Source organism: Bubalus bubalis, chromosome X, assembly GCF_019923935.1.
Source record: "Bubalus bubalis isolate 160015118507 breed Murrah chromosome X, NDDB_SH_1, whole genome shotgun sequence".
Lineage (NCBI taxonomy): Eukaryota > Metazoa > Chordata > Mammalia > Artiodactyla > Bovidae > Bubalus > Bubalus bubalis.
The window spans coordinates 43,357,409-43,372,057 of NC_059181.1; the positions used below are offsets into that span (position 1 = coordinate 43,357,409).

The 14,649-nt window shown below is 41.3% G+C and overlaps 1 protein-coding gene across 5 annotated transcripts in view; it reads right to left on the bottom strand.

Annotated features, from left to right (window-relative positions):
- Positions 1 to 14,649, bottom strand: part of EFHC2 (EF-hand domain containing 2) — a 248,550-nt gene that overhangs the window by 104,847 nt on the left and 129,054 nt on the right. For all 5 annotated transcript variants that reach the window (XM_025275981.2, XM_006075332.3, XM_044936622.1 and 2 more), the window contains 3 exons: positions 6,151 to 6,293; positions 3,473 to 3,669; positions 621 to 751 (listed from right to left, as the gene is read on the bottom strand). In XM_025275981.2, coding sequence (XP_025131766.2) covers positions 621 to 751; positions 3,473 to 3,669; positions 6,151 to 6,293 — 471 coding nt within the window. The remainder of the gene's footprint in view (positions 1 to 620; positions 752 to 3,472; positions 3,670 to 6,150; positions 6,294 to 14,649) is intronic.

Genomic DNA, 14,649 nt, shown 5'->3' on the forward strand with positions numbered 1-14,649 from the left:
TTCAGTCACTGGACAGTCCTAGAAATTCAAGCTTAACCTTAGAGAAAAATCTCTATTGTTCATGATTTCTTATAGTACTTCTAACTTCTGTCCTATATTTGCCCTTCAAATTTCTACATTTTCATGTCCAAGTACTTAACGTGTTTGTGAGCATACATACACACAGATGAATGCACAGCACCTGTTCTCTGATAATCAGTGAAGTCTCTTCTATCTTTTCCAACTGGATGGCATTCTTAGGGAGACGTCGCTTCTTCATTCCTCACACTTCGAAGGGTGGGGGTGCTCTGAGCTGCACTGCTTTCAGCCTTTCTCATACAGATGCAGCCTTCCTGGCACTCCCCTGATCCTTCAATGCCCTGCATGACTCACAAGACACTGTGTCCAACTGACTTACACTGCTTTTGTCTCTCTGTTCTCCCCTAGGAATTTCTTTTATATGCAAATATATAAAATTCACTAGAAATGGGCAAAACTTGATCACGAAGTAAAACGTAAAGAAATACCCATTCTTAATTTTAAAAAATAGTATGTAGTAAATTAATGAAGAAACGCTTGGGAAGAAAACATCCTTTCTGTTCTTTGGACAATGAGATAACTGCTAGCAGCCTATGGCTTACCTGAATGCATTAAAATCCACCATCTTTGTGTGCATGCAATCAGCAGTTGTAAACACCTGCTTGAGCTCTCTGGATTTGCATTCTTTTTCTTTTAACTTCTGTATGACAAGTTCAATGTTGCTCAGGGGAAACTAGGAGAAGGAAAAGACAGACATTTAAGATAGGGAGCTCAATCTTTCTGGTGGCCAGCAAAGCTGGCTATGTCTTTCCACAGAAACCAACTCTAAGAAGACATGACTAGATTTGTATTTCTTCAGCTAAGGCTCTGGGACAACGAGTGACATTAGCATAGGCCCAGATCTGAGAGAAATGAGGTTACGGGACAGCGGGTTACAGGAATCAGAAAAGAACCACTACTTTCACCTCAGCCTCCTTCCTTTGACCCTTGGACTCTGGCCCACCATGTTGGGAGAGCCTAATGGAGAGAATGGGGATTCAAAGTTGTATAAGTGGATCCCCATTTTCTCCAGAACTTTAGAGTGGGACCCCTGGAATCATCGGCCACCAGGTAAATACCCTGAGCAGAGAGAGGATGGGTGCCAAAGGTCTACAGGCACTGCAGTCCCCTACATTCACCCCCCCAGGAGACCCCCAGTACCTGTCTCCTATACTGTGATTTGGTTTTTGACTCTGTAAGAATACTTCTTATTCGATCGAGTAAAGCACAAGGCTATAAGCAATAATATTGACATTATAATACAAGTAATTATATTATAGCAAAGAGCTAGAAAAGACTCATTGTGGAAATAAAAACATTGATGGTAACTTAACGTAAGGTTCCCCCTCTGCCACCAGAGGGTTTGTGGGGGGGCGGGGGAGCAGGTCAGTGGCATTCCCTCCCTTTTTTTGATTTCATCTATTTCCATGCTAGGATCTATTAGCTCTTACAAAAAGACCCCTCAGACTAACATTAATCTTTCTCTGCTTAGAATGTCCTTGTTAAAGGTAGTGTTAAGAAAATGCAGTTTTTACCTGGGATGCTGATACCAGATAATGTCCTACCTTGCTTTTCTTTTTGGAAAGGATAAAAGCCCTTAATGTCTCATATATACATACATATATATATATATATACACACACACACACACACATACATACATACATATTCATGCTATATATATTTTATATTAAAGTACAGGTTTGCACTGTGTTTAAAAATGCAGCCCTAATTACAATAGCTATTGTAAACTGTACACTGACTCCATCTCCTATGGGCCACACAGAGCTAAGCACTTAAAACAGATTACCACATCTACACAGCAACTCTCTGAAATAGGCACCGTTGGTACTCCCATTTTAAAGATGAGGAAAGGGAAGGCACATGTCTAAGGCCCCTCAGCTTTTAAGGAGTCAAGTTTCCTGGCCAAGCCTGCTGGTCTCCAGAAATTTAACTGCCCTATTACTGAGCCCCTCACCTGAATTAAGTGCTTTTGAAGAGCTACCCATTCCTGGTATTGTGCTAGTTCAAGTTCCTAATGCTGCAAATGGAGAGGTGGTGTGGCAGCCCCGTAGGGTGCTGCCCTGGCCTACCCTCAAGAGAGACAAGTTCTATTAGCAGACAGTCCCCTGCTGCTGCACCTTCAGGTCACTGGAGCACTGCAGCTTTCAGAGATTCCCCCAGAGGCCACAGTCTCCCCAGACTCTTCACATCCAGTGACTGAGCAGGACGGAGGCGCCAGAGCTGGGCCATTCCTGCCTGACATGGGATTTCTCTGATGCATAGTGTGTGCTCTGGGGCTCGCTGTGAACCTGGCTGCAATGTGTCTGAGGTTCTTCTCACCCCCATCCTCCTTCCTTCCCTCTCCTTTCTCAGGGGTCAGATCTACGTCTCAGTCTCCCCACCTACTCCTGCTCCCTCCTTTATCCTTCATACACATTTCCCCCAATACATCTCTTGCATGTATCATTCTGTTTTGGGATCTGCTTCTCAGTTCAGTTCAGTTCAGTCGCTCAGTCGTGTCCAACTCTTATCATTCTGTCTTGGGATCTGCTTCTCAGAGGACCCAAACTGATCCAGGTAATGTGTTGTACACAGAGACTGATCCTAGCAACATCTCCCTGAGTGTTTGACATGAAATGAAATGGAACTGGCACTGTATCTATATAATTGGCACAGAAGTATTATTATTTATAGGCAGACTTTGAAAATAGTTTCTAGAAAGATTCTATAATAGTAGGCTATGGTTCTGAAATATACATGCTGGTACATGGAACTCATCCACACTTAAAATCAAGGTTTTGTCAACATGTTTTCAGTAAACAGCACTATCACAATAGTACTTTCAGTAATAGTACCCATGTGCCATCTCATTTCAAATGGAAAAACTTGTGGAGCTCACTGTTGCCAATTTGTCCTTGGAGTTTCATTTAGGCCTCAGGTGGCTCCTGTTATGGGAAGTTGCAACCCCAGCAACTATCGGGTTCCCTTGGGGTTTCTGTTTGTTCAGGTCTTTGCCTTCTTTGCAGGCCTGTGCCAATTAACTGAGACAGCACAGTGTGTGGCACCAGGTTTTCTTCCTTTCAAATCATTGCTGAATTTCTTTCTGAAAACATTGTCAGCATCAGCAGAAAACCCAGGAAACTTGATTCAACCCTGGGCCTGCCTCCTGCCTGCGCCTGGCATCTGTGATGCTGGGCAGCAGCAAACCCAGGACATAAACAGAGGAGACCAGGCCCTGGCCTCTGTGATGGGACCTGCGGCCAAATCATGCAGATCCATTATTCATGCCCACATGTGTGAATGCACAATGTAAAATTGGTTGCAAGGCGAAGAAGAAAAGGCCTGGAGTAAGGAAAACACAGACTGCAGAGTGCTGAGGGGCAAAGTCAAGAATTATACCAAGTGAGTTCACCTTATCTGAATTCCTCTCCATGTAGTTCAAGGTATACTCATCAGCATTGACCAAAAGAAAGAGGTAGCCATTCACGTTCACTTTGGCTCCAACATACAGCTCCTCAGCCTTGATATATTCCAAGAATTCACTTTTAAAGACTTCTTGTCCAGGCTTCTTAACACGAGCTCTTTTTAAGAACATCCCTCCAGTATACCCTGTAGAAAAGGAGAAAAAAGTTATTGAGTAGGTTTTTCTCCTCAAAGAACCAGACAACTTGCCTTTAGAGATACTTCATGCTCAAACACAGACCACAGAACTTATCTGTGAACTTGTGAACTCATACTATGTATAGTCAGTCTTTAAGGGAAGAAGAATGAGGCAGTGAAGAAATGAGACTTCTAGGTGAGTGTATAAAGAAGAAAAGTGGTATGGCATTCCAGCCTTTTCTTTCCTCCATCCTCTCCCTTCCCAATCCAAACACTTAAATAAACATTTAGTGAGGACTTAGTCTATGTCCAGAAGCATCCTGGAAACTGATACAACAGGAACATCTTCTGAGCCTGCCTGAACTGTATCAGGTAGAAAATTTCTCACCTGAGTTTATTTCCACCTATTTGTCCCAGATGATGTCTTATATACATCTTCTGACATACAGATGAAATGTAAAGATGCCCCATTTCTGGAAAGGCGTTACTTAATTGAAGATAACAATAGGAGTTCCCTTAACTCTTTGTTTCTACAGGCAAAATATTTAAATAATGCTTCATTTTTTTTTTTTAACTTCTCAGAATTCTCATCATTTCCTTTGCTCTTTTCTGGGCATTGTTTGGGTTTTGGCAAGCAGTGACCAGAGTTAAACGTGGGACTCTACTATCTTCTAACTGATACTGAACTGAAATCTCCAACCCTATGGATACATCCTGGGACCAGGTGAGCTCTAGGGAGCGGCTTCCTCATGCTTTTACCACATTCAGAAACCAGAAGTGGCGGAAAGACATAGGCTTTGTAGCCAAAGAGAGCTGGAGTCCATCCTGGTTCTGTCACTTGCTTGCTGGATGATCTTTAGGAGTCATTTAATCTCTCTGAGCCCCTCCAAATTCTCGCTGGAAAATGGGAATAATATTTGGGGGGGGGGCTATGAAAATGTACTTCTCAGATTGCTGGCTGTGGGGAACATAGTTGACAGAAGGCTCTAACTGCTATGTTTGGAAATCTATCCTCAGATTTGTGCCGAGGTCATGCTTCCCACAGGCTGCTGCCAACACATGACTGAGCAAGGTAGGCAGACTAAGACAGGCAAGATGGGAGTTCCTTGCACTGGTGACTCTGGCTCCAGAACGCCCAGTCAGCCTTGCCAAAATTTTCTTAAGACTTTCACTGTGGTCTAAGACCTTCCCTTTTCCTCTTTCCTCTGTCCTTCACAGGAGTCACACACACACTGTAGTCTGATAGCGCTCCTGGCATCTTCTGGCTCCTGCCACATTTTCCCTCACCTGCCATTTCCCTAATAAATCTCTTGTACATTTAACCTCATCTTGGGCTTTGCCTCTTAAGGACCTAGGTTAACACAAGACTTAACCTCATAAAAGTCTTATAAGGATAACAGGAGGTACTCAGCCAGGGCTGCTGTTATTACCAGCAAGCTTCTAGTTGACTGCTATCATCCTGTTTTATGAATGTTGCAATTTGTTTAGCCATATCATCCCTATTCTAGATGTACAGAGGTGATTTTTTGACTTTCAGGAGCATGACTTTATAGTCATCCCTATTTGACTTCATATTTTAAGATCTGGTCCATTATTCAAATCTGTATAAGTGGAGCCTGACTTACTTATACAAATTATTCGTGATTCATTGGTATACTGAGCGGCTCCTACCAGCTCATAAGGACTGATAGTTTAATGTTCAAGGATTTGGAAAGCCAGTTGTTAAACTGTTGGTTGCTTGAAATTGGCCATGGTTTGGGTATTTACATCATGGAAATTGACAAATGGTACAAAATAGAGCTTTTAAAATTTTTTCAAAGAGCTGGTTAACCAGTACTCCACAGACTATTCTTCCCAAATGTGTATCTTCAGCACTGATAAAAATTTTAAACATGTTGAGACAAAGGATAGAGCCCTACAGTTCCATAATTTGGTAAGTCAAAATCAATAGCTTTCCTCAGCAATGGCCACCCTATCAGTGCACTGCAGCAAGGACATCCCATGGGCCTTGGTGCTGGAACCTTGGCACCAGCCTCAATAGCCTGAGGGAAATAGACTCTGAAGATTAAATTTGTTAATCAGGGATTCTTGTCTTATTTTGTAAGTGATATTATCACAAATACAGATTTTATTCTTGTCTTGCTAGCTGTACGCAGAATTTGTGGCAGCCAGACCATAATTTTGAAGCCACTGGATTCCACAGAGGTGCCTCAGAGACCACAAAGGAAGTGGGGACAGTGTCAAAAAAGAGGTGTCTTGAGTCCCCCAGTCCTGAGTCAACCAAAACTATTCCTCTTTTACCATTTTATATGTCTGAGTTCCCATTTAAGAGGTCTTTGTAAAATGAACTTTTAGTGGTTAAAGAAAAAGAAAGAAAGCCACTCTCTTAGATCATCTAGGCTGTAAAAATGAAATTATATTCCATAACTTTCAACATGAAGAGACAGTTCACTGTTCTGAGGAAATTGCTATGGGTAGTATGTCTCTTACCTGAATTCCTCTCTATGGGTTCAAACACTGAAATTGTGTCATCACTGAGAAAATATGAAATAACAAACATCCTTTCCACATCAGCACATTTATGTGTGATTAGTTTTGCAAAAAACCGGAGTGTATTACTTATGTTGCCATAGCTAAATGGAAGAAAAAATGAAGGTTATAGCACAATATAAGTAATCTTTTGCATATTACATATGTAAAAAATCCTGCAAAATACATGCCATTTTTATTGACATATAATATTAGTTTCAGGTGTATGACACAACGATCTGATATTTGTATATATTGCAATATGACCAACACAGTTAAGTCTGGTTAACATTCATCACCAAAAATTTTTTTCTTGTGATGATAGCTTTTAAGATCTATTCTCTCAACAACTCTGAAATATGTTCTATAGTATTATTAACTACAGTCACCATGCTATATATCACATTCCTATGACTTATTTATTTTATAACTGGAAGTGTGTACTCTTGACTCCTTTCACCCGCCTCCCATCCAAGTGTACTATGGTTTTCAGACAACGGCATAAACTCTCAGAGGTTGAAAAAGTTCAACCATTTTCTTTTAGGGCTTTAAATCTATATGCAGAGACATGTTCCCAGTTTATTAAAATATCTCTTATTCTTTCAAAGTTCTCTTTCAAAGAGTTCTAAACACTCTTTTTATCACAATATACCCAGCACTCAAAAAATTTAGCATTTTCCCTGCTTCCGATCATACCACCTAGACCGTTCATTCTGGCTTTCTGGGCCATTCATAGTCTGGGTTCAAACACACACACACACACACACACACACCTATTTGTCCAGGTTAACACAGTGGGAAAACGTCCAGGGTAACACATTGGGAAAACGTACCCAAAACGAATGTCATAAACACACTGCTCAAACCATCTGCATTAAATGGATGTTCTCTACTCACAAGGTTGGACAATAATCACAGCAACCATGTCAGCTAGAAGCACTGCGCCTGGGCCTTGCTGCCCCAGAAGGCAAGAGGCTGTGCTTTGCCAGTGCCTGAAGCAACCTCCCCATTTCACTGCCCACTTTCTCAAGCCCATTCCTTATGTTTCTTCCAACCTCACAACGTCTCCTTGCTAAGTCACTCTCCCAGTTCCCCAGCAGCCCCCTAACTCCCTTCAAGGGAAAATTTCCCTTTTCCCTTTCAAATGCTATATTAAATATGACAGACCTTTCATAACACTTATCACCCATATCATAAGTTGCCATTACAAGTCTCTTTTCTGAGGGCAAAGACTGCATCTTATTAATCGTTGTCTAATACAACATTTTTTTTTGCATTCTAAGTACTTAATAAATGTTTGTAGACAGTTGTTGTAAGATCCATGTAGATTGGAATTTGCACTTAGAATTCAATGTGTGAACAGAATAGTCTTGAAGACTGATGATGAGATCAAATTCTAGAACCTAAAGTTCCCCAAATTGACTGCCTGGTTATGGAATAAATTAATTTATGGTCTGTCAGCAGAAGTATGTCTGTGGATATTAGCTAGTGAAAGATGGTGCTGTGCTATGCTTAGTCACTCAGTTGTCTCCAACTCTTCACGACCCCACAGACTGTAGCCCTCCAGGTTACTCTGTCCATGGGATTTTTCAGACAAGAATACTGGAGTGGGTTGCCATTTTCTCCTCCAGGGGATCTTCCCAACCTGGGGATCAAACTCGCATCTCCTGTATCTCCTGCATTGCAGGCAGATTCATGACAAACACTAAACTCTTTGGGAAGGCTCTGATAATCAAAATCAATACTCCAAGCAGGAACAGAGTAAAATAAACCATGTACTTCATCCCTTCCCTGTCACAAGAGAGGTCCTCACTTTCAGTCTCCAATGCCGAAAGTCATTCTTTCCTTTCGGTCACAGTGATTTATAAAGAAACAGACCAAAAAAAAAATATTTCTGATTTACAGAGGCAGAAGGTGTTTTTCTCTGTCCAAGGAGGCAGGATTGAAAAAGCATGGCTCCATGATTCCCAGCTTGAGGCCTCAAGTGAGATGGAAAGTAGCAATATAGGGGTTAGCCCCAGGGCAGCCCTGGCAAAACAGCCAGATCTCCAGAGCTGTTTTCTTAGTCCCTAGTTTCCCAGGCTTCAGACAGACCTTGTACAGCACAGGGAAGGGACAGCTATACCTTTTCAACCATCTTTTCTGGTACATAATTGGATTTAAAAGTAACAAACAGATTTGGTAACCCCCCCTTTCATAAAAGACCCATACTTTTACAGATGCCTGAAATATCCTTGAAACAACTGAATGAGGTCTAAAGTCAGGCCAAATGAACACAATTGCAAATTTAGCTTCCTAGAACTTACATAAATTTACAAGTGTGGATGTTAAGTATGGATTTTTCATGTTTAATATGCCTTTTTAAACATAATTTTAGTGTTTTAGACAGCTTATCAACCAGGAATACAATCTACTCAAGCAAAATCTTTATCTATATACTACAATCTGTAGGTGTGCTGCAGTCCTTGGGGTCGCAAAGAGTCGGACATGACTGAGCGACTAAAATGAACTAAACACTACAGTCTACTCAAGCAAGATCATTCACAAACGTTGTCATGTGTGAAAGTCACACGGGGAGCTTGTTAAATATACAGAATCCAGAGTCCCACTCCTAGAGATATAGATTCAGTAGTTCACTTACAGCTCCAGAAACCTACATTTTTAATAAGCTCCCCAAGAGATTCTGATGAAATTGTCCCCAGAGCATGCTTTAAAAAAACACTTGCAGGTTATCTTCAGATATTTCTTTGACTAATAAGCTAGTTATCAAAGTTCTCTAAACACTCTTTTTATCACAATACATCCACCACTCAGAAAAAATTTAGCATTTTCCCTGCTTCCGATCATACCACCTAGACTGCTTAGTCTGGCTTTCTGGGCCATTAATGGTCTGGTTCAGACACACACACACACACACACACAGACACACACACACCTATTTGTCATGACTGCCTATAACACACTCTCTACTCAAATCACATAGTCACTTCACTTAGCGCCCCACACTGAGCTTGTTTCTATATCCAGCCTTTTGCTTTGTGTCATCCCCTCCCCCAGGGTACACTCTCATCCTTTCTTATTCCTGTCCAGAATCCTGCCCATCTATTTGGGCCTCAATCAGTAGAGCTCTCTGTGACCATGGCTGCCTACCCAGCTGATCACCTACTCATACCTCCTGTACCAAATATTATCTGTGACACCTAATTTAGCATTGTATAGACTTGTATCCTTGACTGTTTTTTTTTAATGTGGTGGTTCACACTGTCTCAAAACAAATGATAAATTCCTAAGTCCAGCAGCTATGTCTTAACCTTTTCTCCACACAGCCCAGAGTTACTTATAATCATTGTCTTGAATTCTTCTCCCATTCTCTTAAATCCACTTCCATTAGGTTTGTTCTGCCTAAACAACCCTTGTCAAAGTCAACAGTGATCTCCACAATGCCAATTCCAATGGTCCATTTTTGTGTCTAACTTGACCAATCAGCAGCAGTTGGTATAAATGATCATTCCTTCTTCCCTGACACTCTTGCTTCACTTGGCTTCCAGGATCCTATATTCTCTTGGTTTTTCTCCTATCTCCTTGCTTGCTTCTTTTCAGTGTCCTTCAATAGTTCCTCTTCTTTTCCTCGATCTCTTAATTTGGGGTGTCCCAAGGATAACAAGGAATAACTTAGTCATCCACTTCTCTGTGTATATTCACTCCTTCAGTGATCCCTTCTAGTCTCATGTTTTAAATACTATCTACATGTGGATGATTTCCAAAGTTCTGTCTCTAGCTCAGAACTCTCTCCCAAACTCCAGACTCATATCCAGCCGCCACCTCAATATCTTTACTTGATATCTGACACCTCAAACTTAACTTGTTCCAAACTGAACTTCTGCTCTTGACACAAACCTACTCTAACTACAGTCTTTCTCATCTCAATAGATAGCAACTCCATCTTTTCAGTTGGAGCAATCTTGGGAGTCATTTTTATCTCCTGTTGTATCCAATCTGCCAGGAAATCCTACTGGTTCAACCTTCAAAAATATTTCTAGAATCTGCTATTTCTCATCATTTTCATGGCACTCACCCTGATGGAGCCATCATAACTTTTCTCTTGGGACTACTACAGTCTTGTTTTAACTGGTCTTTACTTCCACCATTGCCCTTCTACACTCTACGCTCAACACTGCATCTGGAGTCATTCTTTTAATACATAAATCAGATCAAGTCACTTCTCTGCTCAAATCTCCCAATGAGTCCCCTTATCACCTGAAGTCAAAAGAATCCTTACAATGGTCTGCAAGGCCCTATGTGATCTGATTGCCCATTACTTCTCTTAATCTGTCTACCCTGCCTGTTACTCATCTTGTCTATCCTTGTCAGCCTCCTGCCTATTCTTTGCACATCTCAAGCCTGCTCCTTGCTCAGCATTTTTACACTGACTGTTCCTTCTGCCTAGTACATGTTTCTTCTCCTCAGTAAGGTCTATCCAAACCACACTGTTTAAAATTGAAACCAGCGTTTACTGTTTGTAGATTTTTTGATGATGGACATCCTGACTGGTGTGAGGTGATACCTCACTGTAATTTTCATTTGCATTTCTCTAATAATGAGTGATGGTGAGCATCTTTTCATGTGTTTGTTGACCATGTGTATGTCTTCTTTGAAGAAAAGTCTGCTTAAGTCTTCCTCCCACTTTTTGATTGGGTTGTTTGTCTTTCTGGTAGATGTCCACTGGCACATGAATGGGTAAAGAAGTTGTGGTACATATATATTAATACAATGGAATATTACTCAGCCATAAAAAGGAACACATTTGAGTCAGTTCTAATGAGGTGAATAAACCTAGAGCCTGTTATACAGAGTAAAGTCAGAAAGAGAAAAATTTTGTATATTAATGCATATATACAGAGTCTAGAAAAATGGTACTAATGAACCTATTTTCAGAGCAGGAATAGAGATACAGACACAGAGAACAGACTTTGGACATAGTGGAAGGAGAGGGTGGGACAAATTCAGAGAGTAGCACTGACATATATACACACTCAGTTCAGTTCAGTTCAGTCACTCAGTCGTGTCCGACTCTTTGAGACCCCATGAATCGCAGTATGCCAGGCCTCCCTGTCCATCATCATCTCCCAAAGTTCACTCAAACTCACGTCCATCAAGTCAGCGATGCCATCCAGCCATCTCATCCTCTGTCGTCCCCTTCTCCTCCTACCCCCAATCCCTCCCAGCATCGGGGTCTTTTCCAATGAGTCAACTTTTCGCATGAGGTGGCCAAAGTACTGGAGTTTCAGCTTCAGCATCATTCCTTCCAAAGAACACCCAGGGCTGATCTCCTCTAGAATGGACTGGTTGGATCTCCTTGCAGTCCAAGGAACTCTCAAGAGTCTTCTCCAACACCACAGTTCAAAAGTATCAATTCTTCGGTGCTCAGCCTTCTTCACAGTCCAACTGTCACATCCATACATGACTACTGTGTGTAAAACAGATAGCCAGTGGGAAGCTTCTGTATAACACAGGTTGTCACAAAACACCAGGTGCTTTGTGACAACCTGGAGGGGTGGGGGAGCATCCTGGAGGAAGAGGACATATGTGTACTTGTGGCTGATTCACTTTGTTGTATGGTAGAAGCCAACACAATATTGTAAAGCAATTAACCTCCAATTTAAACTATTTTAAGAATTGAAACCCAGGTTGCTCCTCAAGCCCCACATTCCAAGTTCCCATTTATTCTCTTCATAGCTACCTTCTTAATTTTTTTGTGGCACTTTAATACCTTCCATACACTAGAGAATGTACTTATATATTATCTTTATTGTTTATTATCTACCTCCCCTAGCTAAAATGTAAATTCTATGAGGGCAGGGCTCTGTGTCTGTTTTGATCCCAAGCCCCAATATCAGTGTCTGGCACACTGAGGGTAAATGACTGGCTCACCCAGGGCTACATACATAATAAAAACCTTAAAGATAGCTATAGCTATAGTCTTATGGTTAGAAGAGACATGAAGGCTTATTATTACTGATGGGAAAGAGGAAAATAAATGACTGATGGAGACAACAGAGGGACAATATCTGAAACAAGTCAGAGATTAAGATTAAATTGTGAATCTTTAGATGCTGTATGATTATGAATAGCAAAAGTCTGGGATAACAGCCTTTCTGGTAGGAAGCCATCCATCTCTTCTACCCATCACTAAGAACTAAAAGGGTGAATGTTCATTTTATTTACTCACTTATTTATCATTCCTGTTCTCTTATGGACAAAATATTTATTGAATCCCAAGTATACATCCAGCACTGTTCTAACTCTAAGAGAAACAATAAAGCCAGACCCTGCCCTCAAGAAGCTCTGAGTCTATATATAAACAAGTAACTGCCACACACTATGATATGTACAGATTCTGGGGCAATAAAGGTGAACTCCAGAAGTTGATTTCCCTGGGTTCAAATCCTACCTCAACTAAAAATTAGCTGTGTGAGATTAGGTAAATTGAATAGACTCTCTAAGCCTCAGTTTCTTCATGTGAAGAATGGGTACAATACTGCTGCTAAGTCACTTCAATCGTGTCCAACTCTGTGCGACCCCATAGACGGCACCCCACCAGGCTCCACCATCCCTGGGATTCTCCAGGCAAGAACACTGGAATGGGTTGCCATTTCCTTCTATCTACTTTATGAGGTTGTTTCGAGGATTAAATGAGATCAAGTATTGTAGTTAGCACATCGTAACCACAAACTACTTTTTACTAGTAATATTATTATTATAAGTATGCTCAGCAGAGTATTGTGAGCACATAGAAAACAAAATAACTAATTCAGCCAGGTGCAATGAGAAAGATATTTTTCTGGTTCTCCCAAGTCAGACTGGACAATCTACCCAGCAGGCACCACAGTGAATTTTTACTCAGACAATAAAAGTCTCCATTCCATCAAATATGCTTTGATCTGAAACTCTCTCCAGTGACTCACCATAGATGACTGTTAACCTCATACAACAATGAACACAAGTACAATTTTAATAGCAATATATATCATCAATATACATCATGTGTGTCGCATGTCCCAATTCACAGCTTATTTATTTGCATTAAGAAATTTTTCTTTGTATGCTTTGTGAGATCATCTTCCTAAGGTTCTCACGGTTTGAAAACCTTGGGTTATTCAAACTCATGTGTAAGTCTCCAGCTGAATGTGCCAGTTTCTATGGAAACAAGGTCACTGTGTGGGAGGAGCTTGAGAGAAGAAGCATATTCCTGGCACAGAATGAGCAATGGACAGAAAGAAAAGAAATTAGAGCTATTCATGCCTGGACCACTGTTCTCCAGCCACAACAGCATGACAAGAACATGGAATGCTGTCTATAGTCAGTGCTCTGTGGGCAAGTTGATGTGGTGCAGACAGAAAGAGAGACTAAGGCTACTACCCACAAGGAACACTGTTCCCACTGGATTCCAGAAGCAACACCCTGGATCGTGTTTCCTCCTGTTTACTTATAAGAAAAATTCCCTCTCCTTTTACAATAGGGACATTCTTCCTGCCCACCTCCTTCGGGTGGTTGCCCTTAAAAACAGCAGTTAGTGAAAAGTATCCATCAAAGCTATGGTTTTTCCAGTAGTCATGTACAGATATGAGAGCTGGGACCATAAAGAAGGCTGAGCAATGAAGAACTGATGCTTTCAAATTGTGGTGCTGGAGAAGACTCTTGAAAGTCCCTTGGACCACAAGAAGATCAAACCAGTCAATCCTAAAGGAAATGAAACCTGAACATTCATTGGAAAGACTGATGCTGAAGCTGAAGCTCCAATAATTTGGTCACCTGATGCAAAGAGCTGACTCATTGGAAAAGACCCTGATGCTGGGAAAGATTGAGGGCAAGAGAAGGGGACAACCGAGGATGAGTTGGTTAGACAGCATCACCAACTCAATGGACATGAATTTGAACAAACTCCAGGAGACAGTGAAAAGCAGGGGGGCCTGGCATGCTGCAGTCCATGGGATCACAAAGAGTCAGACATGACTTAGCGAGTGAACAACAATCCATCAAAAGTCCTGCCCTGGAACTTCACATAAATACTGCTATCTACAAGGGAGGATGGAGTATGAGTTGGTGTCCCTCTTATGTGATCTGAAATTAGTGGTTCTCAAACCCTGGTGCCCATCACCAGAAACCCCTGGATGTCTTGTTAAAACACAGAGCCAGGCCCCACCCCCAGAGACTGGGCCTCAGTAAGTCTGGGGTGAGACAAAGACCACAAAGTGTGGGGACCACACTTTGAGCAGTATCAACTCTTAAACTTAAAAACAAAACTCCCAAGTCTTACAAATAAAAGATTACTTCTTAAAAGACAAAGGACATCATGTCAAGGCAAACGCAGCCTTTCAGACACTCTACACAATTCTTAATGCATTTTTACCATGTTTACCATGATACCAAAACTGTTCTCTCCACCTCAAAATATTCTAC